Genomic DNA, 24361 nt, shown 5'->3' with positions numbered 1-24361 from the left:
TCCTAATGTCTTGTAAATTGAAATTGAAAACAACCCCTTCTTATATCATGGCGGTGGCAATGAACCTAACTAAGCACAGTCTCCAATTTGAATGTAATACGCTACCAAATGTTAATAACAAATTTGTAGGAAATTCAAATTAGTAACTTCGGAATAATACTGCAAACTTAAGAAAAAGAGCTAATCAAGTAAAAAATGTAGCAGCCTCTCAATAAAATCAGTTGAACGCAGAATACACAAAAACTAACATTGGTGAACCTGATACCATTCAAAAAAACACAAGCAGATGTGAGCAAACAATTGTAAATAACACCATGTTGGAATGTTAAGCAATAATTTGAAACTCAAAGCCTTGAATGGACAATATACTTGTGTACTAACAACCTAGATTTTGTAAACACTGAACCATGAACTGATTCTATATCCATTAAATTCCGGAATGTGCCTGAGATTATTACTCGAAAGCTGAACACAAACTACTTTAATCCAGGCATCTCTACTGAGAACTCCTCTCTAATTAGAAAGTAGAGAAACAAAGTAGTGAACTTCAAGTAATGAGTATAATCCAAAACAAGGACCTAGATTATTACCTCGAATCTGACAAAACAAACCCACAATGAAAGCGAAGACAAATTAAATACATCGATGCTAATATGTAACATGTCTCCCAACTTGTAACGATAACAGCGGTTCTAATCACACCTACAATTAGTAATAATATCCAAACTATTTGTAGCTAAACAAGTAACTTTTGTATGCCATTCACCAACGAAGTTAGAAAACCTACTTGAACTATTGCACTGAAAGCTTTAGATCTTAGTAGAAGAAAGACATGTGAGATCCTACATTAGGTAGTGACAGGATATTTCCTTAAAGTGAGAATACTCGAATATTGTATTGGTGACGCTTGTGTTAAAGTATTGAATGATGCTGCTAACCGCGGAATACTAGTAGTGGAAAAGATACTATATTTTAAACTGATCTAGAAGAATTCATACTAACTAACTCTATTGCCTTATTTAAGAAAATAATATCAGGAACAGGTGTTATATAGCGCAGATATCATATTAAATTGTTATAATTCCATAAAAAGCATGGGTAATATAATGTCAGTATGAATACCTTATCGCGCTGTTAAAACTATTTGGTTTTAAATTATTGGAGGTTTGAAAAGAGTAGTATAGACGTCCTTTCATGAAAAGTATTGATCAAGTACTTACTTCAACAGGATAAAATAGTTTGTTGGAGACCAAAGCTGCTGTTTTGATAATTAATAAGTGAATTGCATAGGCTATTTTATAATATGGTTTGCTGGAACATTTACATAAATAGCATGATCTGCAATAATAGTTACGATATTAGTAGCCAGAGTCCAAGTGGGGTTGTATTACTATTTCATGTTAAACTTTTGTTTAACTTTATACGTTTACGTTATATAAGTGAGAGCTATCTAGGATATTAAATATAGTATGTTTTCAACAAGTATTAGACTTTATTCCATGTATCGACGAAGCACTTTTATTATGACCGATGCATCGTTTCATATGTGACTTCGTAATTAAGAAACCATGAGCTGATTTGTATGTTAGAGAATTGGGGTATCAGTTGGAGCTGTCATATAGTAGATAGAAATATAACTTTTGAAGGGCAAATAAGTTGGTATTCGGCCTAAATAGTTGTGAACAACCACAGTGCAAGGTCTGCAATATACACAGTTGTATATTCAGGTTAGCTATATAAGTCTGAAGTAAAGCATAATTTGCAGAAGTGACTATTTGTTTGTATACGGTTTTGAAGTATTGAGATATCGTAGTAGATATCCTGTTGATATAATTTAATCGTACTAGTGATAATAACAGGTATGAGGTTATTAAATAGATTCTATATTAATATTTGGTTTAATATTCTAACCATGATAAAGGTATGTTGAAGTCACGCTCTGACAAGTATTCCGTTCCTAAGTAGCGCTTCATGGCAAGCATTTTGGAGCACGTTTGGCAAGTAGGAAGTAGCATTCGGAAAGTTATATGAATGTTTTAAGGTACTGGAGAGAAGTAATGTGTTTATATCTCATTTTAGTAAGGAAGAATATGATTCCAAGTTAATAGTGTATGAATCAATTTGAATTAGCGGTTGTGTAACCAAGCAGATGTATGAAGTATTTTTGTTCAAGTGCTTTCCTCAGACGGTGGTGTTATATGATTCAATGTTCTGAAAGGGTAGCATGTTGATACAAGGAGGTTGGTTTTGAAGTTAACTATATAGACGGAAGGTTCAATTTTCCTATTCAATATATGTAGCCTAAAAATTGTTCTAGGTGTGTTCATTTTTATTATTTACGTTGTAGGGAATCAGGTTGTTGTAGTGTGCGAATGGTTTTCTGTTTAACAGAGATTGTGCAGAATAATGATTGTAGCATTGTGTTTATCATTGCTTAAAGTGTATTTTTTAATTTTGTTTTGTTTTGCAGCCTATTCTAGTAGGTATTATATTTTAGTATATGATGATGTACTATCGTATCATAGTCATTTTCGATTAGGTAAGAAAATTGGTAATTTTTTTGTTTTTGGTGCTTGATATTAAATGTGTGGTGAAAGATAATAGTCTGTAATGTTTGATTGATTATATATATTATGTTTGCTTTTGTTTTGAACCTTAGGTTTGCCTGAGAGCTGGCATATATTTAGTGTTGATTACTTTAGAAGGATATGATGTGATTTGGTTTAGTAGATTGGGCAATGGATTATGTGATTACTTATCTATATTAGAATACTTAGGAATTTGTACGAAGTATATGAGCTAGAGTTAATAGTTGTTCAGATTAATTTTGATTCTAGCTGAATTATATTGATTGTTGAAGATTATTTTGGAGATATTAATCATGTTATAATAGTAGTGTGATCTATAAGATGTAATGTGGTAGTTATTATTTAGTTTTTAATTAGCGCTATAGTTTCATGTTGCGTATCACAAATTGTGATAGTTAGCTAAGAAAGTACTAGTTGGTTTTGGCAGCTACGCAGTCAACGTTAATTGTTTTGTTTGGAAGTAAACTAGGTCGAGAATATTATTTAGGATACAATTACAAGTTTTATTAAGGTTATATACAATTCCTAATTGTGTCTTTTTGTGTTGGTTGTGTTTGGAGCCTGTTCTCGAGGTTCCAAATTTAAGGAAATTTGATATTGTTCTTCGATAGGAGGGCATTTATCAAACCACGAGTCAAGGTATTTTTGAATTTCGCTTACTTCTTGAAAATTATAGCCAATGGTTTTGAAACGATCAATTCCAGTAACGATTTCACAAGTTTTAGCCCTCTTTGCGAAGTTAATCATTCGTGTTCTATTAATTAAAAAGTCGGGATTCCCGTGGTAAACAAATGTTAAATCGGATAAATAGACACCAAAGAATGGTACACAGGGTTCTGATCCAATAAACTTTAAAACGTCACGATATTCGTTGAAGTTACGGGATGAGTTCATCAATTTGTTCATGTTCTGAAGATGCGATAAAGAATCTGAAGTAACAAACTTCCAAGTCTTCTTTAAACGGTGAATAGGAGATGAGTATAACGCCGAAATAATAGCTGTCATTGATGAAAAATTATTATATTGACGGCACTTCTCTGCAACCTGAATGAAATAACGAATTATTTGTACTCTCTTCTTGGCGTCTTGTTTTCGCAATATCATATAAGCAACAAAATTTGTTAATTGATTTGAAGCCTTAATGAATGCTGTGATATCATCAATGCTTTCATTTAATCCGGACTTCTTACCCCATACCTTGGCCAAACATGCAAACTTTGTAATTTTGCAATATAGCCTGAATTCTCGAAGCGTCAATTGTCGAGCCAATTCAACATAATCTATGTCCAACAATTTCATTTTTCTTCCTAATATCGGTCCTCTCGTTAATGGCGCTGGGGGCTTTGTGTCTGGAATAACTGGTTCTCTTTCGACATATATTTGCTCTCCTTGCAACAATTTCTGTAAATCATGAGTTAGCATTCTCCCTACTGAATACGATTGAACCGGTGCACATTGTGCAAAATTGAACCATTTCCTCAAGATTGAAACATTAAAGTAGGACTTAGACCAATGTTTCCCTACTAGCAATTTCATAATGTTCATTACTCTTAATCGAATTGGATTCTGCTTTTTCGAAATCCAAGTGTTGTACTCTTCATAACTCAACCCCTCAGGTGCTTCAATATTAAAACGTGCTATCAAAAGTGAAATAAATTCCCCTAAACTCATCATTGATGCAAATGTTAACAAAAACACAGCATTGAAGTTACTATCAAACATGTCATGATGGGTTAGATGTGCCACTAGAGCCTCTTTTGTTCCACCCTTTATATTTCCTTTGACGTCCAATAATAGATCATACTCATCATCACCTTCAAGATACCACGGAACATCGTTAGTTTTCTTATGACCTCCACTGTAGTATGAATGGTCATCTGATTTTTCGGAAGAAATAGTATTATTACGTTCCATCACTAACAATTGTACATCAAAATCATCATGCATCACTCTTGTGGCATAGTTCAAAATAGTTTCTCGTTCTTCAATCAACTGTTGAATAATAGTTAACATTACATCGCAAGATTTAAGACCATCGTATAAGTAATCGGATAATAATGTATCTGGATTGATGGAAATGGCATTACCTTTGAGGTTATTGATTTTCTCCAGGAGGATGTTAGATAACAATAAAGAAGCCTTTTCCGTAGGAATTTTTAGGGTATCTCGGTTGTAAAATAATGCATCTTCGTCCCTAAGACCTTTAAACACTTCCGGATCTTCTAATGTCAATGACTGTGTAGACATTATTATCCTCAATATCAAGTCATGAAATTCTTGTTTCAAATAGAAGAAATCTAAGACAACTGGGTAATCAAATGTCAACTTAGAATTTGATGCCTTTTCTTCGGCTGAATTATTCTCTGTATTTGTAGTGAGTGAAGATGATGATTCTTTCATTGGGTCTAAGCAATCTCCTTCGTTTGATGAGTATCTCTTAATAAGACAGAAGACAGTAAAATCAAATGACTCGATCAAATCTATCATTGAGCTTGCATGATAAAGATACTTGTAAACTAATCGTAAGATTTGAGTGTTTCGCTCATTCTTCAATGTAGCATTATAGTAATACATCTCTTGAACTTTGGGATCAAGATACTCTAAGGTCTCTTCACTTAGCTTGGTCATCTCCTCCATGTATTGGAAAACAGAATCGTAGGCTTGGTGGTCAATAATGATTTTAGTATGATACCGATTTTTTAAATCATCTCCACTAACGTTTAATGCAGGATTGTTAGTTGAAAAAAATGGGTTGCACCAATTACCACCATTGAACTCATCCATTAAGAATCTGGGTTTAGTTTGGGGTAAAACATCAAAACGATCATCACCTTCTTCATCTGAAGCATCAGAAGAGTCATAGTCTGAACGTTTGGTCTTTTTACCGCGACTTAATTTAATAAATATCTTAACCAAGGAATTAATATTTGATCTTAAGTTTTCAATTTCAAAATTCAATTGATGCATATAACTCTCATATCCTTGTTCAGTTTTAGTTGGGGCAGCATCTTTATTTTCAGATTCAGAAACTCCTTGGACCGATGAAGCAGCTGGTGGTGAAACATTAGTTAATTTATTTAGTGTTGATATGTCATAGCTAAATAGCTGGCCCTGTGAAGTCTCTTCGGAATTGTGTAAGACCCTTAGATGTAAAACTGCGTTAACATATATTTGAGAGAATGCAGTTCCTATTCTTTTTAACTTTCTTCTTATAGAATCTCTATACTTAGTACCAACGAAATCCTCTTGATTCAACCTTGAGCAGGATAAAATTGTTGAAATAAATACATTCAACCTCGAAAAATGAGTACCGAATAATTGTCTGTTTTGATCTCTTAAAGATCTTGCTATGAAGTCCAAAACATTGTTAGCTTCCTTGCGCAAATCACTCCAATGGGTTATATCAGTAGAATGGTCATAAAATAAGTTATCCATTGCAAAGAATGGTCTGTTGAAATGGTGGTAAGATGAACTGGAGCTTTGAGTTGCCATGGAAGAATGTGAATCACGTTTCAATGCATCAAAACTTGTTGAAGAGTTTGCACGAGCTCCCAATACATTTGCAGCAGACTGAGAGCCTTGAACATGAACAATTGAAGTATCCGATAAATTTTCAGGAGAAGGATATTCAAAATTAGGAGTAATGTCATCGGGATTGAATACTAACATAGGAGGCGATTCGCAGTAAATATCCAATTGTTGACAATAAAAGATAAAATCTCCTTTGGAGGTTACTTTAGGAATCCAAGTAACGCTTTTACCGTATTTCTCTCGATACCCTTCGGCTAGCCTTTCTGCTTCCTCGACATCTTTAGGGTTTATTTCATCATTCTCATTTAATCCATCTTGTAAAGATTGTGATGTAGGTGTGTTCTCTGGAGTTGATATCTCGGCTATCGAGAGTGTCCTGTGTTGCGGATGATGTGGATCATGTTGTTGATGATGTTGCTGTTGTTGTTGCTGTTGTTGAAACTTTGAGTCCGATGGAATACTTGTTTCTGAACTTGCAAAACTTACTACTGAGTTCTTTCTTGATGTATTGGACGGGCTATTCTTTTCAGAATCACCTAAATTCTTTTGAAGCAAATTTGTGAATGAGGGTATCAATACATTTGCTGCTGTGTTGGCTGCTGTTATTGAATCCAATTCTTTGTTGCTTTTCAACTTGTTCAAAACCGGCTGAACATAGTTGACCGATCTTCCGTAATTGCTTGGGAACCAGCCCCTTTGAAGCTCTCCATTTGGGGATATAACAACACCATCCCACCAACCAGTATTAGATTTGGATAGAACATATACAGTATCACCTAAATTTAAGGGTAAATGTGAAGGTTGGGTGGCAGAAAAATCGTACAAAGCAATGACAGTATCTAAATGTTTTAATGGTTCATTATTTGATGACTTGGGATCATGCGGACCCACCATATCCGGAGCAATTTCATCACTGAATTGGTTTGACATTATGCTCTCTGCTTTAATTACTGATACACCAGGTAGTAATTTTAACACACTGACTTTAGGTCTGGTTTACCTTTTTTTTCTTATTCTTTGTGAATTTCGGAAAAAGAAAAAGAAATTAATTATAAGTGGTAATTCTCTTTCGGTTGGTATTAGGACGAGCTTTGTTCAAGTGGATATGCAATTCCCTGATCCTTTCTAGGCGTGGTATTTTTGATGTGTACTTCAGTTTTTTTGGATTTTTTTTTTTTTGGCTCCCCTGACCGCTGGTTCCTCCACCCTTTGGGAGAACTTTTCTTATCATAGAGTATTTTCGGTTCCCAAATATTCTACTTCATATATACATACTGGTAAAAATTGAATTAATCTAGTCAAATAATTGCAATTGATTCAAATAGCTACAATTGATATTAATTCATTACTTGTGAGTTGATTAATTTGCCGTGCCCCCCTGACCACTAACAACATTTGTTATAAAGTTAAATACCCAGAAAAACAGCGAGGCAAAAAATCGAATATTTCTACAGGAAATACAAGCATTTGGCAATTCAAATATGTCCATCTTTTTCAAAGCTCCGTTAGATATTGAGATCAGATTAGATAATGAAGAATCAAGAAAGCATGTAGATGTGAAAACACCACAAGGGAGGATGGAAAAGTTGCCAATTTATAAAGATGGAGAATCAGTTAAAGGTACAGTGACCCTTCGAACTAGAGATGGAAGAAAGGTTGAACATTTAGGAGTTAAAGTTCAATTATTGGGTTCAATTGATACCAATGTAGATGGATTGGTGTCTTCTGAGTTTTTATCATTGGCAACTGAGTTGGCAGCACCCGCTCAATTGACTCACCCAGAATCATATCCTTTTGAATTCAAGAATGTTGAGAAGCAATATGAGAGTTATAGGGGCAAAAATGCAAAATTGAGATATTACCTTAAGGTTACTGTTTTGAGAAAGTCTTCTGCCGAGATTACCAGAGAGAAGGAATTATGGGTTTTCCATTATAGTGCTCCACAAACACCAGCAGTTACAACTATTCCAGCAGCAGGGTCATCATCATCTTCGTCTTCAACTGCTGTTGCTTCGAATAAGGAGGCACATAGTGTGAAAATGGATGTTGGGATCGAAGATTGTTTGCATATTGAATTCGAATACTCGAAATCTCGATTTTCACTAACTGATGTGATTGTGGGACGGATTTATTTTCTATTAGTGAGATTAAAGATCAAGCATATGGAATTATCTCTTATCCGAAGGGAAACAGTCGGGGCGCCTCCCAATCAAATCACTGACAGTGAAACAGTTGTTAGATTTGAAATAATGGATGGAGCACCAGTAAAAGGGGAAACGATTCCAATAAGACTATTTTTGAATGGATTTGACTTAATACCAACCTATAGAGATGTTAATAAAAAGTTTTCCACGAGGACATATCTTTCTCTTGTGTTGATTGATGAAGATGCTAGAAGATATTTTAAACAAAGTGAGATAATACTTTATAGAGAACAGTAATATGTTGCTATTTTAAATATACATGTTTGGGCAATCTAGTAATTCTTACTCGATTTCAATTCTTACACTACTCGAAATTTAACCAGAAATAGCCTTGTTGATGTTAAACCCAATTCTCCAAAAGATAACAGAAGCCCCTTCTGGGAAGTCGTGTACCTCGCAAAATTTGATTTTGGCTTGGTTACTGGAGTATGTGTGAGCTAAAGCGAAGGCGGATTTCGTACCGACTATTGATCTGTACCACAAATGATATAGAAGCCAATTGCCCCAGCGGACATTCAATATTTCTAAATTATAGATAAAGAACAGTGTGTTGAGTGTGAAAGAACTTGGTGTACATGAAAGAAGCACCTAATATAAAGGATGGCAAGCCAAGATCCATCACGGCACCGAATCTAATCTCCATCTTCTCTGGTGCACCCATTTATAATGATTCGGTCATTTTTGATGACCAGTATGATGTATATGGTACGAATGCTCCCAAAAAAAGAAGCCACCAAACCGTTTCGTTGTCAGCAGCAGGGATACGAGCGATCATCTACCAACTTCAAGGTCTATATTTGAGGACTCCAGTCAAATTATTTAGGCCATCTCGTTTTGATTACTTAGCACAAGTAAGAGTTCTTGCTAATAAACATCATAACCTCCTGGAGAAACCTTATCGATTTAGAACTCATTCATCGTTGGCGATGTTATTCCAAGTGATTAGAAAGGAAGGATGGAAATTTATCCCAGACCACGTTTTACCGCCTTTAATAGCCAACTCGGCAACAGGATTAATATTGTATGCCACATACTTAACAACATTGGATCATTATAACAAAAAGCATCAAACTCCGCCGGCAAAGTTCAATTGGTATTCTCCATTTGATACGTGGAGGGCTGGATTTATCGCCGGGGCAGTACAGTCATTGGCTGCTGCACCTGTTGATGCCATATATACTAGACTGACTGTCTCAGAGATGTTGGAAGGAACTCATAGAAACCTTTGGGTGTTTGGTCTACATAAATTAAAGGAAATTGGATTGGTGGGTGTATTTGCCGGATATGGGTTTTCGTTAATAAAGGAGAGTTTTGGTTTTGCATTTTATTTTTCAACTTTTGAAACTGTCAAGACTGAAGGGTATGATTTAACTCATCGAACTATTATGTGGTATCATAGAAGTGAAGAAATTATCAAAAGAAAGTTGCAAAAGATATTTAAATGGAATGAAGAACAAGTTGATGAAAAAATGGAGAAATTGGAAAGGTATAGGCTGGAAAGGTTGTTAAAGTCTACATTTGTATTATTGGCTGGTGCATCAGCAGCATGTTCTTTATTGGCTGTTCAATATCCGCTTTCCAAAATCCAAAAACTTCATTTGTCAAGATTGGAAGCATTAGATGTTTATTCTGCATCAAAACACAGTACAAAGCCATTTATTACCTTGTATTACAATTCTTATATAGACACATTTAACCAGGTGTTGAGAATGAAACGAAAATCGGGAGTTACATGGATTGAAGCTGGATATAAAGGGTTTGTTAGAAATGCATTGACAACTATCCCGGCAACTTCGGTAGGATTGTTAGTTTTCGAAATGATGAGAACTAAACTAGCTGATAACTTTGAAGAGTATGAGCTTTTGCAGGCATGAAGTTACAGTGTGTGTGTGTCTTTTTTGTATATATTTATTTATTTTGTATATAGAATTATAGTTGGCCGGTTTTCTTTAAGTAAGCATTCCAACCAGCATCTCTGTATCTTTTTCCTTCAACTTGTGGATCTCTGCCTTTACCAAACAATCCTCTTCCCACAATAATAATATCAGTACCAGTAGAAACGACTTCATCTACGGTTCTATATTGTTGACCCAATCCATCACCTTTATCATCTAAACCAACACCTGGAGACATGACAATCCAATCAAAACCTTCCTCACGGCCACCCATATCTCTTTGAGCAATGAAACCAATGACAAATTCCTTGTCAGTTTTAGCAATGTCAATGGTCTTTTCTGAGTATTCACCATAGGCTAAAGAACCCTTGGAAGATAATTCTGCCAACATTAATAACCCTCTTGGTTCATCGGTAGTTTCCTTGGCTCCTTCTTTCAATCCTTGAACTACACCGGCACCAGTGACACCATGGGCATTGGTGATGTCTGACCAATGGGCAATTTTGTAGACACCACCGGTATATTGGGACTTAACTGTGTTTCCAATATCAGCAAATTTTCTATCTTCAAAGATCATGAAATTATGCTTTTTGGATAATTCCAATAATGGTTTGATGGTACCTTCATAGGAGAAGTCGTCAATTATATCAATGTGGGTCTTGACTAAACAAACAAATGGACCTAATTTATCAATCAAGGCTAAGAATTCAGCAGTAGTTCTAACGTCAACTGAAGCACATAAATTGGTTTTTTTGGAGTCCATTAAATTGAACAAACGTTGTGCCACTGGAGATGGGTGGACATTAGCTCTTTCTGTGTATGTCTTGTTGTTAACCATGTTATTACTATTATTGTTGTTGTTGTATTGGTTATCGAAGTATGAGATATTGAAGATCATCGCGCTGAAAAATTTCTTTGGATTTTGTGAGACTTTATTCAAACGACTCTACTAAACGACAGATTGATATACTATTATACATTTGTAACTATAACTATACTTGATTATCCTGTTCTACAATGTTATCAGTAGAGTTACTGTCCTCTGTATGGACTTCTGGAGTAGAAATTTCCGTTTTTTCTTCCAACCCTACTACTTTTTGCTCAGGATCTTCCTTATTTCCTTCTATCTTATCTTGATCCTCGCTGTTTTCTACTTTCTCTTCCACATCTTCAGTTTCATTAGAAAGTAACTCCTTACGTAAATCAGGATAAATTGATCCAATTACCTCCCAAGATTTTTTCCAAACTTCTTCCTTCTCAGGTCCTAAAGAACCATTGCTTTCCAAGACCAAAATCATATTCTTGAGTAATTCCGAACCAGATTCACTGAATAAAGTTTTGCTATTAGCACTGAGTTGGTGAAATTTCAAGCAATTATCGAGTAATCCTAACCAAACAATTTCAGTCTCATTGCCTTTGAAATCATCAATATGCTTCAAGAAAACTCGACTTACCAATGAAAATGTGTCATATTGAGTTAAGGCAAACCCATTGATATCAGTTTGTAATACCTCTGGTTTAGTTAATTCAATTAACAATGGGAACAAACCAAATTCAAAAATGCCATATGCGGTAATGGTTTCATCGCCACTAATTTCAAGAGATAATGCTACTGTTTGAAGCAGTTTAACGGCGAACTTCCTAACCTCACGGCATGGGTTGAAACATTGGTGGGCTAATGCTTGAAGTAATGAATATGATAATCCCTTGTCTTTGAATTCCTTCTTTTGAACAATTGGTCCTAAATCACAAGTCAATTTAATTGAATTTTTGGAAAGTTTGACTAATTCTTGGAAGTATTCACTATCAACGTTGGTATTTTCTAAGTTTTCATTTTCTTGTTCAAATTGCGATCCCATTGCTCCCAATGACGATATTTCATCTAATAAACCCAAAATTGACACGTAGTTTTCTGAAGTAATATCATTTGAAGATTTGATGATTCCTTCGAGGAATCTAATAATATCCGCAGCATAAGTTTGGATAGATCCAAATGATCTAAGTGCCTTCCAATATTCTTCTTCTACAAGTAATGTCTTACAACACCAAGAATCATCATCAACTAAAGATAACAAAGGTTGAAGAATTTGAGCTCCCTGCTTGGTGATAAGTTCCTTATCAAAACTAGTAATTGATTTGACTGTGTCAATCAAATTTGGAGTACCTTCACTGTACCTCATCAATAATAACTCATAAGCGATGATCCTCAATTGCCCTTTCTTGGAAATATGGGAAATGTCAATCTTTGAAAGAACACTGTCAATAAGGTCTTTGTCGTTCAATAATAAACAGAAACATACGGAAATTTCCAACAAGAACAACACTTCAGTTTCAAAGAATCGTTTAGACTTATCGTTGTATTCGGGAAATGATTCTAATAATAACTTGACAAACATTGATATATCTTCGTGTGATCCCTTTGAAATTATCGAGAAAATATTCGGAATGTTGAGTGATTTAATACAATCAATCGTTGACAATGTAGATTCAATTTCTTGATCAGTTGGTTCAGGTGGATTATCAGAGTATCCTTTCAAGAATGATGAGAATGTAGATAATAATCCTGAATTATTCAAGGGTTTTGTTCTTCTTATAATATATCTTGCATTGACCTTAGGTAATGGACCAAGTTTAATCTTTTTTTGGAATTCGCCAAATAAGTTTGGGTTGATTAAACAATTTTCAAACAATCTCAAGATAATGTTGATAACTTTTGACCAAGATGGGGAAATCTTACAATCGTTCTTTTTAATTAATCTGAATAACACCACAGTAGACAATTGTGCTTTGAAATCCCGGCCAAACCATACAGCCAATTCACTAACTGTTATAATATCTTCATTCTTCTTTTCAATTCTAATCTCTGTTATTGGAATCTCTTCACGAATACCATCATCAGTTGGTATATCAACAAAACTAGTCTTGGACAATGAACTCAAATCGGACAATGAATCAACTAATTTATCAATGGAATCAGTTAAATTGTAATATAAACAGATATTGGCAATTTTATCAATGGAGGACATCAATCTTGTAATTATATGATCATCAGAAGCTTCTTTAAAAATACTAATAATTGTAGAAATTAACTTATCCACAATAGCCTCAAAGATACATTTATCAAATTGACATAGTTGAACCCCACCAAATTCTAATTGATGTTGGTCAGATTTGAAATCTTGAGTAGAAACCAAATTATGCCAAGCATCATCAAACCATTTATCAGTACCATGATGTTCTTCAGGCATAATGATTTCACGATCTTTAATAGACAGATAAATCTTGGCAAGATACCATTCAGGGAAATCCTTACCATTGTAAACCCCACGTAAGTTCCTTCTATAATCCTCTAAAAGCATTTGTTGTTTAACCTGAGGGTTGTGCAAATCTGTATTCAACATGATAATGGAGTATGATAAAACAAAGACGGAATCTCTATCGGGTCTGACCGGTTCAACATTATCATTAGGAATACTGCCTCTTTTAGAAGGAGTGACTGGCAAATCAGCAGTAGTTTCTGCTTGACAAGTAACATACCTCTCGGCAAATCTTTCCACAACTCTTTCAATTTGCTGTGATTCGCCAGGCAATCTGAATGTCTTTAACAAAATTCTCAAAGCTTCATCCACTCTCAAATCTTTAAAATCAAATAAATCTATAAAATGACCAAATAATTCACCATTTCCAGGCTTAGCCAAGAATTCACCAAGGATCTTCTTGTTTAATCTTCCTGATTTCGAAAAGAAAAATTGAGCAATTTCCTTCAGATCATTTTCATCTTTGATAAATCCTTCTTTTGCCAATGCTTTGATACCTTCCAGAGGTTTCTGGTTGAGAATTTCTGTACAGTGGATAAAGGCTGTCTTCTTTTTCCGACTTTGGATCAAATCATGTAAAGGTAAGGAATCGATATCATCTTTAGCAGCTTTGATTCTATTGTTTATACCGGCAATAAATGACAAGATTCCTTCTAAACAAATCGGTGGAACGTTGTCGGTGGTGATTAATGCTGATTCTGGTAATGCAAGCGTACACAAGAATTCCAATGTTTTGATAGATAAATCCGATTTTTCAAAATCACAATCATAATCAATGAATAAATGGGTGAAGAATACTGGTGATCTTGTCCATAATAAACTTAATGATTCAATTAACATTTCTTTAGAAAGGGAATTTCTTGAGGAAACATTTGCACCCGTGAAGTTATCATTTTGTTTCTTTGAAGCTTCAGGTAAAATTGATTGGAAAATGAGGGACAATGTTAATTCAAATTGTGGTTTTAATTGTCTTCCTAATACAATTGATACTGTGGTGAATAATTGTAACGATGCTTTTAAAAGTGCTGGAGAATCAGTAGTGGTTATAATTTGCAAGATGTGTTTTGAAATTGGATCAGAAACTAATGTTAATAATGCTGGATGTTTGGGGATTTCCAAACCTGCAACTTCAATAATGATGTTCATTAACGATAATGCAAAAACTCTTGTGCTTTCCATATGTTGATATTGATTGGATGGTGAAATCATTGAAACTAAAATGCCAAGGAATTCATTAATACAAACAATACCATATGATTCAGTATGATCTTTCTCGGGTTCTTCCTGTTCTTCTTCCTCTTCTTTGATGGTTTCAGCTTCAGTGTCTGAATTCAGATCTCTTGGAGTATTAATTTCTGAAGGCTTTATGTCTGTACCACCGATCAAATCTTCAGGCAATCTCGTATCAGCAAAATTAGTTTGTAAATCATCGTTAAATTCTGGTTCTGGCTCAATTTCTTTTAATTTGCTGAATATTTTAATGGTGATTGACACCATGGCCATTTCTGCTGCTCTTCGTAAAACTTCACTTCTTTTCTTGTTGCAAGCTAACGATAAGGAAATTTGTACCACTTCGGAAACAACTTCATCAGGGAGTAATGCAGACATTGGGCTCTCGATTATTTCTTCTAATAATCTCAACACCTTGAGTAAAATGGCATCATCTGAATTTTGATCAGCAGCTTCAAATCGACAATGGGTTAATGAAGATATGATTTGGATCAAACAACTTTGAATATTCTTTGATTTCAATGATATGATTCCATAAGTTAAAAACTTTGAAATTGCATTCAAAGATAAGGTAGTAACATAACCTGAAGTTGAAGAAGATTTAATCACCAACAAAAATGGTTGTAATAAAGTTAAACTGTCGATATCATTTAAATCTTTAGCGTCACTTAAGATTGATTTTAACTGCAAGAACGAGGCAAGGAGGGGATTGTCTGATAACGATCTATGAGTGCCACTGCTTCCCCTTCCTCCTTCAGAATGGGGATGATTGGTTGCTGGCATAGTAGATGTGATTCCCAAGCTAATACCATCCTCGTCATTGTTACCACCAAAGATGTCACCTGCTCCTAAAATAGCAGCAACTCCAGTTTGATTCCATCTATTCATTTTCCGCATAGCTGAAGCCATTGTCATACATTCATTAATCATTAATGTAATGGGATTCATGCTTACCACTGGATGTGAAAATGTTGCATGGAGAAAGTAATTGGTAGTGTTGTGGTTTCTAAGGAAATTTCTGGTAGCTACCAGACTTGTCGGAGTCGGAGAAGGTGAATATTGATCTCCCATGATTATGATATACGTGGTTATCAGGGATCGGCGGTGTCAACACTGGTTTAAGTAAGTATAAAAACAAATAAGATGTAATCAACTGTAAATACTCTATAAAACTTTATCTTCTATTGTCGGATCACGAGCAGTTAGTAGCGAATTAGTGTTGGGTTGTCTTGTTCCTGAGTTGGTTGCTTATTTGGTGTTGGTTTACGTGTGTTTTTTTGGGGTGGATTTTTTTTTCTGAGATATTTTCCACCTGTCCTTTACCAAATCAGTAAGCATTGACAATATACTAAATGTTAAAAAGAAGTATTTACTATATACAAAAGACTATACAATTCTTTGATGGTAGTTCTTGAACGAAGTCCAAGCTAATCTCCATTCCTTTTGTTGGAGTTTTGGACTAAATACGTCAAAATCGTACTTTTCTAATCTATTCAAGTACAAAGTGGTTGGAATAGCCACCATGAATGGAGTAAATAAAACATCAGGGATGTTTCTTCTCCACTTTTTACCGTGTCTTGATAGCAATTGGTCGTGTGGATGGCTGCTTAAGATTTCCTTTATTTCTTGTTCGGTTTTGGACAATTTGTCTCTTGCCGTTAGCATATGATCATTGGCGGTTATTGCCGTTTCATACACGACATTTTTCAACTTGTCTCTGATTTCTTCTTGTTCCATATTTGTCTTGATATGTCCTTGGCACAATCTAAGTAGGGATTCTTGTGACAAGTCGAACTTGGTCATCAAGTCAATTGGCATGGTCACTTGGTTTCTACTGGTTGCATAATATTGTAATCCTAAAATCATAGACCCTACGGCAGTAGCTTGTCCTATATGGGCAGCAATATCACTGATTTTCGCTTGAAGATCGGTGCTACATTCAAGTAGACGTATAGATGAAGGTGATATCGAAGGAGAAAGTAGCAACCCCTGAGTCAAGTAGTTCAATTGTGAGTAAGTTCCTTCCCCATAGCTACAAATATCATTGACGGTTTGGAATGTGCCTCCCTTGACAAACAAACGCCTGGTCTGCAAGAACTTCAACAAGTAATCCACATCTAAGTTAAGATCATTTCTTAATGCATCTCTCAACAATATCGCTATTGGTTCACCAAGGTCTTTCTCGCTATATGGATCTTCTATAAACACTCGCGAAACCAAATCACTCCAAAACTTAAACTTTAAATCAACGGTAGAAACACCCAATCTCCCGGTCATCTCTCTGGATGCCTGTGATGCAATAGAAGACGAGTTCTGTCCACCATCGCTAATCTTGTTTATTTCAAGATTGAATGCTCGTATAGCCAAGAATGCATTACGGGCAACATCAGGAATGTATTGTGCCAAGAGATATGAAGATCTGTCATTGGCCTCTAATGACTGGATGATGTTCTGTTGTGCATTGTAAACTAATGTGTCGTATGTACTAGAGTACTTTCTGACCTGTCTCTTCAATTGTGATCTTAACATGGTTGCAGATGCTTCCAATAGCAAATATAAGAATTCAATTTTTTTTTTTTAGACATTTTATACTGAGTAACTTCATCGCTAGATCACCATGAAAATTGAAGCAGTTAGGCCCAAGGCATACTTGGATATTTCTATAGGAAGTAACAAGATCGGAAGAATAGTGGTTGAACTATTCACTGACCTTGCTCCAAATTCATCAGAAAATTTCTTTAACTTAGTCAAAGGCATTGACATTAATGGAAAATCCTATACTTACCAAGGCAACACTTTTCATCGAGTAATTAAGAACTTTGTCATACAAGCAGGTTTTCTCGACCAAGCCAATATATCTACAATATACGGAGAAAACACAGATAAGCCAATCCCAGGAGAAAACCTTTCACAGCCATTAGATTCCCCTTTCTTATTGTGCCTGGCCAATAATGGTGATGTTAATGCTAATGGATCACAATTTTTCATAACAACATTCCCACAACCACATCTCAGTGGTAAGCATTCGGTCTTTGGAAAAGTCATCCATGGTAAATCTGTAGTACGTGAAATTGAACGTGCTAAAACAAACAAGGAGAATGTCCCTGAACTTCCAATCACGATTGATGAATGTGGTGAGTGGAATGATGGTATGGAAGTGCCTATTTTCAATGCATGCTATGACACAATTGGTGGAGATGTCTACGAAGAATACCCTGATGATGATGAAACTATAGATAAAGAGTCTTCTGAGTCAGTCTTCAATGCATCGGTCAAGATTAAAGAAAGCGGGACCTTACTTTTCAAAGCTGGTGAAAAGTACAAGGCGTTCTTAAAGTATAGAAAATGTCTTCGATATGTTATGGAATATATTCCTGATCAAGATCAAGAACCTGAATGGTTTGACAAGTATCTGGACTTGAAAAAGAAATTGTACTTGAATTTAAGTTTAGTTTGTTTGCAGCTTAAGAATTACACTAAAGCAATTGATTATTCGAGCTATTTGTTAGATTTGAGTAACATTACTAGTCAAGACAAATCAAAGGCTCTCTTTAGACGAGGCTCTTGTTTGCTTGAATTGAAAAAGTATAAACAAGCATTGGTGGACTTACAAGCGGCTCAAGAAATCTTGCCTCAAGATGCTGCTATAACCAAAGCCGTTGAAAAATATGAAACTTTAATAGAGCAAGAAAAGAATAGAGAAAAGGCTAAATATGCAAAATTCTTTTCGTAAATAGATCTATACATTTATATAAAGACTGTATCATTACTCGTGAGAATGTTCGTTTTCTCTAGAATCATTAGATGGTTCATTATCTCTATTGCTAGATTCATCCAGTTCATTTTCTCTCGACTCATTACTATTCAGATCATCACGAGGGATAGGAGAATCATCAAACAAGCTTCTTAACTCCATACCATCAACAATGTCGTCATCAGTCAGTCTAGTTTCAATCCCATTGGCAGTTCTTCTACTAGTCATTCCAGTGGGGAATAATGGTTCCGAAGGTGGGGTTCGAAGTGTTCTTTGTCTAGTTAAATATTCAATCACATGATTTAATGGATCATTCGCGGATACTGGTTCAGTAGACTCTCTCCATCCACCTCCAGCACTTCTTAGTAATCTTCGAATTGGTGGATGGCTAGTTGTTCTAGGCAGAAGTGTTGGTGCAGGAGGTGTTGATGCTGGACGTGTTGCTGGCACTGGTGAAGGTAGACGCACTGGTTGTTCTGGGGCCGTTTCTTGTTCTGTTGATGGTGTATTTGAAATATTATTTTGAACAGTTACATTAGTAGGACTAGTAACGGGACTGTTTTCGCCTGGAAGGGTAAATATGGTAAAATTTCTAGCTTCTTGAGTTTGTGGAGGTACTGGACGAGTTTGTTCGGTTTCTTCGACTTTGTACCTACATAATGGACAAGTAGTATGTTCCTTTAACCATTCACATAAACAATCCTTGCCGAAAATATGTCCACAGGGCATCTTGATAGGAATATGGTTGAATTTCTCAGTCAATTCAGCAAGGAAAACTGGTTGGTTATTATTATTATTATTATTATTATTATTCTCAGTATCTGCTGTGTCCGACCTCAGATTTGTTGAACTTGCAGTAGTAAATGTTGACAGATCGTGTAATCTTCTCTTTTTGTGAGATATCGTTTCATCTTCGTTATCTTCCTCCGTGTCAACATGCAATGCTTCATATACTTCAAAACAAATCGAACATATATTACTTTCATCTAGTTCCTGTAATTTTATACCCGGGAAACTTGAAAATGTCTTTAATGTAATACCCTTCTGGTTGTGAACTCCATTCAAAATTGAAGTATATGCTAATTGTGTGGCCAATCTAATAAACTCTTGTATGACACGCGGATCACGATTTGACGCGTTGTTGGGTAATGACATGACGAGAGAACCGGCTCTGTTAGGATTATTGGGTTGATTTTCATCGGAAAATACGTAATTTACCGTGATTACAATAGCACGATTTGGATCATCGGCATCGGTAGTGTCATTATTAGTGGGTGGGGTATCTGCATTATTATTATTATTATTAGGGTTGCTATTAGCAGCAGGAGGTACCTCGGGTGGAGAGGAATTGTTTGGTTGGTCAGTAGATGCGGTTTGTCTTTCATTTTCCTCTTGCTCTCTTCGTATATTCTCATTGGTGAGTTCTTCTGATATATCATTTGAAATCCGTGACGGTGGTGTAGATCTAGGCGGACTAGCTTGTGTCCAAGTAACATAATGTGAGTTATTTCTTCTTGGTCCTAAAAGGACGTCAATAAACCGTTCAAATATTCCCATATCTACTCTATGACTTCTATTAGGGTTTGTGGTGGTGTTGGTGGTGTTGGTGGTAGTGTTGTTACTGTCATTGTTACCAGTGTTGTTATTGGTGCTTGTATTGGTATTGTTGTCAGGGTCATCCCTGGATTCATTTATATCTCTATTATTGTCCATATTGTATCTATAAAGTAGGAATCAATGCTTAAAAAAGAATAAATAATTAATACTGTGGGTGAAATAAGGGGTTGTCAAAAATAATTGGATACTAATCCACGTTAAATAACACGAGAAAATTTGTATGGATGAAGGCTATATTAGTAATACGGAAATATAACACAAAAAAAAGTGATGGTATAAAATTAAGGTCACAAAATATTTACCAGATCTGTCATAGAGTAACCCTATGACTATCGTTGTCAGAAAAAGAAAACCCTCAAGGTTATCAAAGATAATATTCTAGAAGGTACCATTTGGTATAAACTTTCTTTCCAGAATTTTCCGGATTCCGCGTGACCGAAAATTGATAATGAAACTCCACACTTTTCATTGTCCGAGTTTATGTTGGGTCGGAGGAGAAGTTATGATCCCCGTTACATTGTGATCATCTAGTTCTGTGTCAGATGTATTGTATTGGTAAAGGCTACGCTATTCAACTGAATTAGAGCTCATGCGTAAATCCATATGGCTATGTATATCGGTAATTTGAACATATCCCGTTTAAGTAGTGATATCGGGTAACTGGATAAGAACTCCTTTCTCTCTTTGATAAAGTTAATCATGGAATTCTATTGAAATATTGTTGGATTGTCATACATAAGCAAGAGCAATAGTTATATGCAGTTAGATCACTTACCCTCGGTGATAAAAAAAGAATTCCGGATTTAATCATCTTTTAGGGGTATCATACACGTTACATGACCGCTGAGCCTAGGGCACCAATGGAGGTCAGATTTTCAGCATAATTAATTGTGGATTCTTTCATGGGTAATTTATGACAATATATCTAGGTTTGGATTAACATAAACATGAACACAAACATGATACGTAAAATTTTGTTATTTTTTTGCAATTAAACTAGAAAAATAGTAATATTTGCAATTAAACTAGAAAAATAGTAATATTTGCAATACCATGCAGGCAGTAACATCAGAACACACTCTTTAAGATATAAATTCTTATTAAACGAAGGAATAGTTGTATATGGATATGTCTATAGGTGGTATATTACCAAATCTAGTAAGTCCTACAATAGCTTTGAGATTTGCTAGTAGTTAAAGGCAAATCCCCGAACTTGGCTGCGAATCCTTTTTTTCTTTTTTTTTTTTTTTTTCCCGTGAATTTTTAGGTGGTTAACTTCTTACCGAGCTTTTCTTATACCTATTAATTATAAAGTAATAATCTTTATATCTGTCCCATATCTTTTGATCAAATAGTAAATACCATTTAAAATAATGGTATCCAAATTAGAAAATCTATTTCCCTTCAAAATCTGGTCAATTAAATGCAAGTTTCGTATGTTATCAGTATCTGAAACCTCATGGTTACACTTGTAGACTTTATCTATCCATGAATGTCTCATATAGTGAATAACCCCACTCAGCAAACATAACTTTGTTAATGATTTCTCTTGAGTACCTATGAATAACACAAGACTGTTATAGTCAAAGAAATTGTATCGTTTTGCGTCTTTATCATGCAAACACAAAAATCTTAAACTATCGTGTGGTATAAGTTTGGTAGCTTTATAACAACAGCTTCCATTGTGAAGAAACAAATGTTTGAGGTTATGAAGTCGATAAAGTGATAAGCATGAGAAAAGAGCATCATCAGTTAAACTTATGCCTAGTGTTTCAATCAGTTCAAGGTTAAATAGGTTATTTACTTCATGTAACAAATTGTTACTTACACATCCCTTTAGAAATAGGTCCCTGATTGGTAAATTAGATATGTCTTGTGATGATAACCCCAGGATCACCTCTTGATTTAGTGGAGATATCTGCAATGATTTCAAATTTAATTTCGGGATTATATCGAATAAATCAGTATCATCCCGAATAGTCATTTTTTTCACATTATTAGTAGCATCACTATCTTGAAGAAACTCGTAATTCTCAGGGGTGAGCGATAAGCTCGTTACTAGCAGTCGATTGAGGTGCGACAGAGTACATAAATCATATTCGAACCGGAAATTAACCCATGGTAGCAGCTCTATAACCTCATATCCATCCGGTTGCAAGCCGTTTGACAAGATTTCTCTGATTAAATGGATGTTTTTATTATGTGTAATTTCTTTAAGAAACTTACCTACCGATTTGACAATTGTGTATTTGATATGAAACAGGGCATAGACATGACTCGAAATTGCCATATTTACAATATTGGGTGATCCATTGAGGTAGATTGAATGGTACAATTTTGTAAGTCCAAGCTGGTAAAGTCGTTGATTGACATTCATCAACAGGAGTACATCAACTTGATTTAGGAGATTAATTATTTCCAAAATGATTTCGTCCGGTAATTGCAGTATTAAAGAAAAGCTATCATATTTTCCCTCTCTTTTGAACATAGACCGCCATAGTTTACCCATTGATTACTTCCTCTCAATTGCAAGTGATTTTTGACACAACAGGGGGTTAGACTTGGTTATATGGTTTTGCGGGGGAGGCAGGAGTTTTAATAGTCATGTGCAGGACAAAACGAGGCAGGCATCTGACCTGACCTGACCTGACCAGACCAAACATGGTATTACAATGTTGTTAAACTTTCTCTAAATCTAATATTTAATTTAATCTTGCCTACTTGAACTGTCTCTAAATACCTAATTCTTAGTCGATGCATGTAAAAGTTTTAAACTTGAACTTGCAAGCCACCAATAATTCTTTAAATGTTCCAATGATCCAAGCACTTCTTGTTTTACCGTGATAAGGTACTCACCAGTTTCATCGGAGGAGGGAAGTGCCTGAAGTTCAAGCTGTGCCAATGCCATAACATGTAATATTGCATGGACTCCAAGAATGTGTGTTTGCAAGAAGAAAGTATCAATGGACAAAATTACCGATGAATATTTATGGAGAAGGATAATGTAATCATCACTAATCAAATCTGAAGGAGAGTTCTTTGATGTAATCAAAGAAATTGGATCCATTTTACATCGAAGATATAACAAACACGCATAAGCATGCATTAGGCTGATTTGTCCACTTAATGAACTGGAATATAATTCAACCTTCATTTCCCAATTGAATAAATCTCGGGGTAAGCTATGATCTTTACCTCTTCGTTCAGGAGGTTTATAAAAAGAATCCAAAATTCGAAACAAGAATTTACATATTTCATACCAGGACTTAAGAAACATGAAGTCATTGACTTGAGAAGGTCCAGCTTCATAATCATCAATTGATAATTCGTCAATGATTATATCAGTGTAATTATAATACATTTCTCGTCCACTGGTGGCAGCTGCTAGCCTATCACAACAGAAACTTGTCCAAAAGATTCGCGAGAGTATTCCTTTTTTGTATACTGTATTCTTGTACGTTCTACTCTTTGATTCATCCATTAACATTCCATCGGATCCACCAAGGTTAGTTAAGGCTAAATCTCCACATAGCATACATGCCTTAGTAACATACTCTTTTGCAAGTGATTCTCCATTAACACCTTCTTCTTGAATCGACATCAACAAATACGACTGAATCAATACGATTTTGTTTGATTCTGCCAACTCTAATAACTGACATCGTTCATATAGCTGTTGTGAACGTGATCGTATAGTTTGCCTATCCAATCTGCCATCGCATCTGGTAGCGGCGAGGAAAATTGCATTAAGAAGCAATGGAGAAAGGCTCTTGATATTTTCAATATCACTGCGATTGATCACAGGAAACATATGATAGAGTTTGTCCAAGAACAATTGAAATAACTCTCGTTGCTCGGCAATCGGTGGCATTTCAAATGCTCCTTTCTTGTATAGATATTCCCGTAACTCTGGATCCATTTCTCGATGGGCATCTATGTTTTGCACACTTCTCCACGGGTTATATAATCCGAAATTATCCCCATCAAAACAAAGAAACATGTCGGTACTCAACAACGACGCTATTGGGTGAGTTGAACACACGAATTGAGAATTACTCCCACGTCTTCCAATCATGGTGGAATATATTGATTCTTCTTGGCGGAACTTTTCTAGTGATGTATCCACTGCTATTGGTGGTGTTTCTGGTTTATTCCAGACACATGCGATGGATCGCTTCTTGCATAAATAACATATGTTACTTCCAGCATCTATAATACATTTTCG

At 35.3% G+C, this 24361-nt stretch overlaps 9 protein-coding genes across 9 annotated transcripts; 3 read left to right on the top strand and 6 right to left on the bottom strand. All coding sequences in view use genetic code 12, as the record gives it.

Annotated features, from left to right (window-relative positions):
• Positions 1-3024: 3024 nt before the first annotated feature.
• CSC25 (Ras family guanine nucleotide exchange factor) lies at positions 3025-7152 on the bottom strand (the record flags this gene model as incomplete). Its single annotated transcript, XM_007376083.1, has 2 exons — positions 3025-6495; positions 6562-7152. The coding sequence occupies 2 exons, from the start codon at positions 7047-7049 to the stop codon at positions 3114-3116; spliced, it is 3870 nt and encodes a 1289-aa protein (XP_007376145.1).
• Positions 7153-7600: 448 nt separating this feature from the next.
• On the top strand, positions 7601-8560 carry PEP8 (retromer subunit; the record flags this gene model as incomplete). Its single annotated transcript, XM_007376082.1, has 2 exons — positions 7601-8097; positions 8152-8560. 2 exons carry the CDS (start codon positions 7601-7603, stop codon positions 8558-8560), a joined length of 906 nt encoding a protein of 301 aa, XP_007376144.1.
• A 338-nt stretch (positions 8561-8898) lies between these two features.
• SPAPADRAFT_56223 (uncharacterized protein) lies at positions 8899-10197 on the top strand (the record flags this gene model as incomplete). Its single annotated transcript, XM_007376081.1, has 2 exons — positions 8899-9014; positions 9051-10197. The coding sequence occupies 2 exons, from the start codon at positions 8899-8901 to the stop codon at positions 10195-10197; spliced, it is 1263 nt and encodes a 420-aa protein (XP_007376143.1).
• A 55-nt stretch (positions 10198-10252) lies between these two features.
• Positions 10253-11056, bottom strand: URA3 (orotidine-5'-phosphate decarboxylase; the record flags this gene model as incomplete). The annotated part of the gene is made up of 1 exon (XM_007376080.1): positions 10253-11056. One exon carries the CDS (start codon positions 11054-11056, stop codon positions 10253-10255), a length of 804 nt encoding a protein of 267 aa, XP_007376142.1.
• Positions 11057-11138: 82 nt separating this feature from the next.
• Positions 11139-15729, bottom strand: GEA2 (Arf family guanine nucleotide exchange factor; the record flags this gene model as incomplete). Its single annotated transcript, XM_007376079.1, has 1 exon — positions 11139-15729. The coding sequence occupies one exon, from the start codon at positions 15711-15713 to the stop codon at positions 11211-11213; it is 4503 nt and encodes a 1500-aa protein (XP_007376141.1).
• A 357-nt stretch (positions 15730-16086) lies between these two features.
• Positions 16087-17310, bottom strand: SPAPADRAFT_61926 (uncharacterized protein; the record flags this gene model as incomplete). The annotated part of the gene is made up of 1 exon (XM_007376078.1): positions 16087-17310. The coding sequence occupies one exon, from the start codon at positions 17292-17294 to the stop codon at positions 16152-16154; it is 1143 nt and encodes a 380-aa protein (XP_007376140.1).
• A 58-nt stretch (positions 17311-17368) lies between these two features.
• Positions 17369-20292, top strand: SPAPADRAFT_61925 (peptidylprolyl isomerase; the record flags this gene model as incomplete). The annotated part of the gene is made up of 1 exon (XM_007376076.1): positions 17369-20292. One exon carries the CDS (start codon positions 17383-17385, stop codon positions 18496-18498), a length of 1116 nt encoding a protein of 371 aa, XP_007376138.1.
• On the bottom strand, positions 18532-20232 carry SPAPADRAFT_56219 (ubiquitin-protein ligase; the record flags this gene model as incomplete). Its single annotated transcript, XM_007376077.1, has 1 exon — positions 18532-20232. The coding sequence occupies one exon, from the start codon at positions 20230-20232 to the stop codon at positions 18532-18534; it is 1701 nt and encodes a 566-aa protein (XP_007376139.1).
• A 2584-nt stretch (positions 20293-22876) lies between the features above and the next one.
• Positions 22877-24211, bottom strand: SPAPADRAFT_140944 (uncharacterized protein; the record flags this gene model as incomplete). The annotated part of the gene is made up of 1 exon (XM_007376075.1): positions 22877-24211. One exon carries the CDS (start codon positions 24209-24211, stop codon positions 22877-22879), a length of 1335 nt encoding a protein of 444 aa, XP_007376137.1.
• Positions 24212-24361: the final 150 nt, after the last annotated feature.

The sequence above is a fragment of the Spathaspora passalidarum genome (assembly GCF_000223485.1).
Source record: "Spathaspora passalidarum NRRL Y-27907 unplaced genomic scaffold SPAPAscaffold_5, whole genome shotgun sequence".
Classification (NCBI taxonomy): Eukaryota; Fungi; Ascomycota; class Pichiomycetes; order Serinales; family Debaryomycetaceae; genus Spathaspora; species Spathaspora passalidarum.
This window is presented reverse-complemented; position numbering and strand designations above follow the sequence as displayed.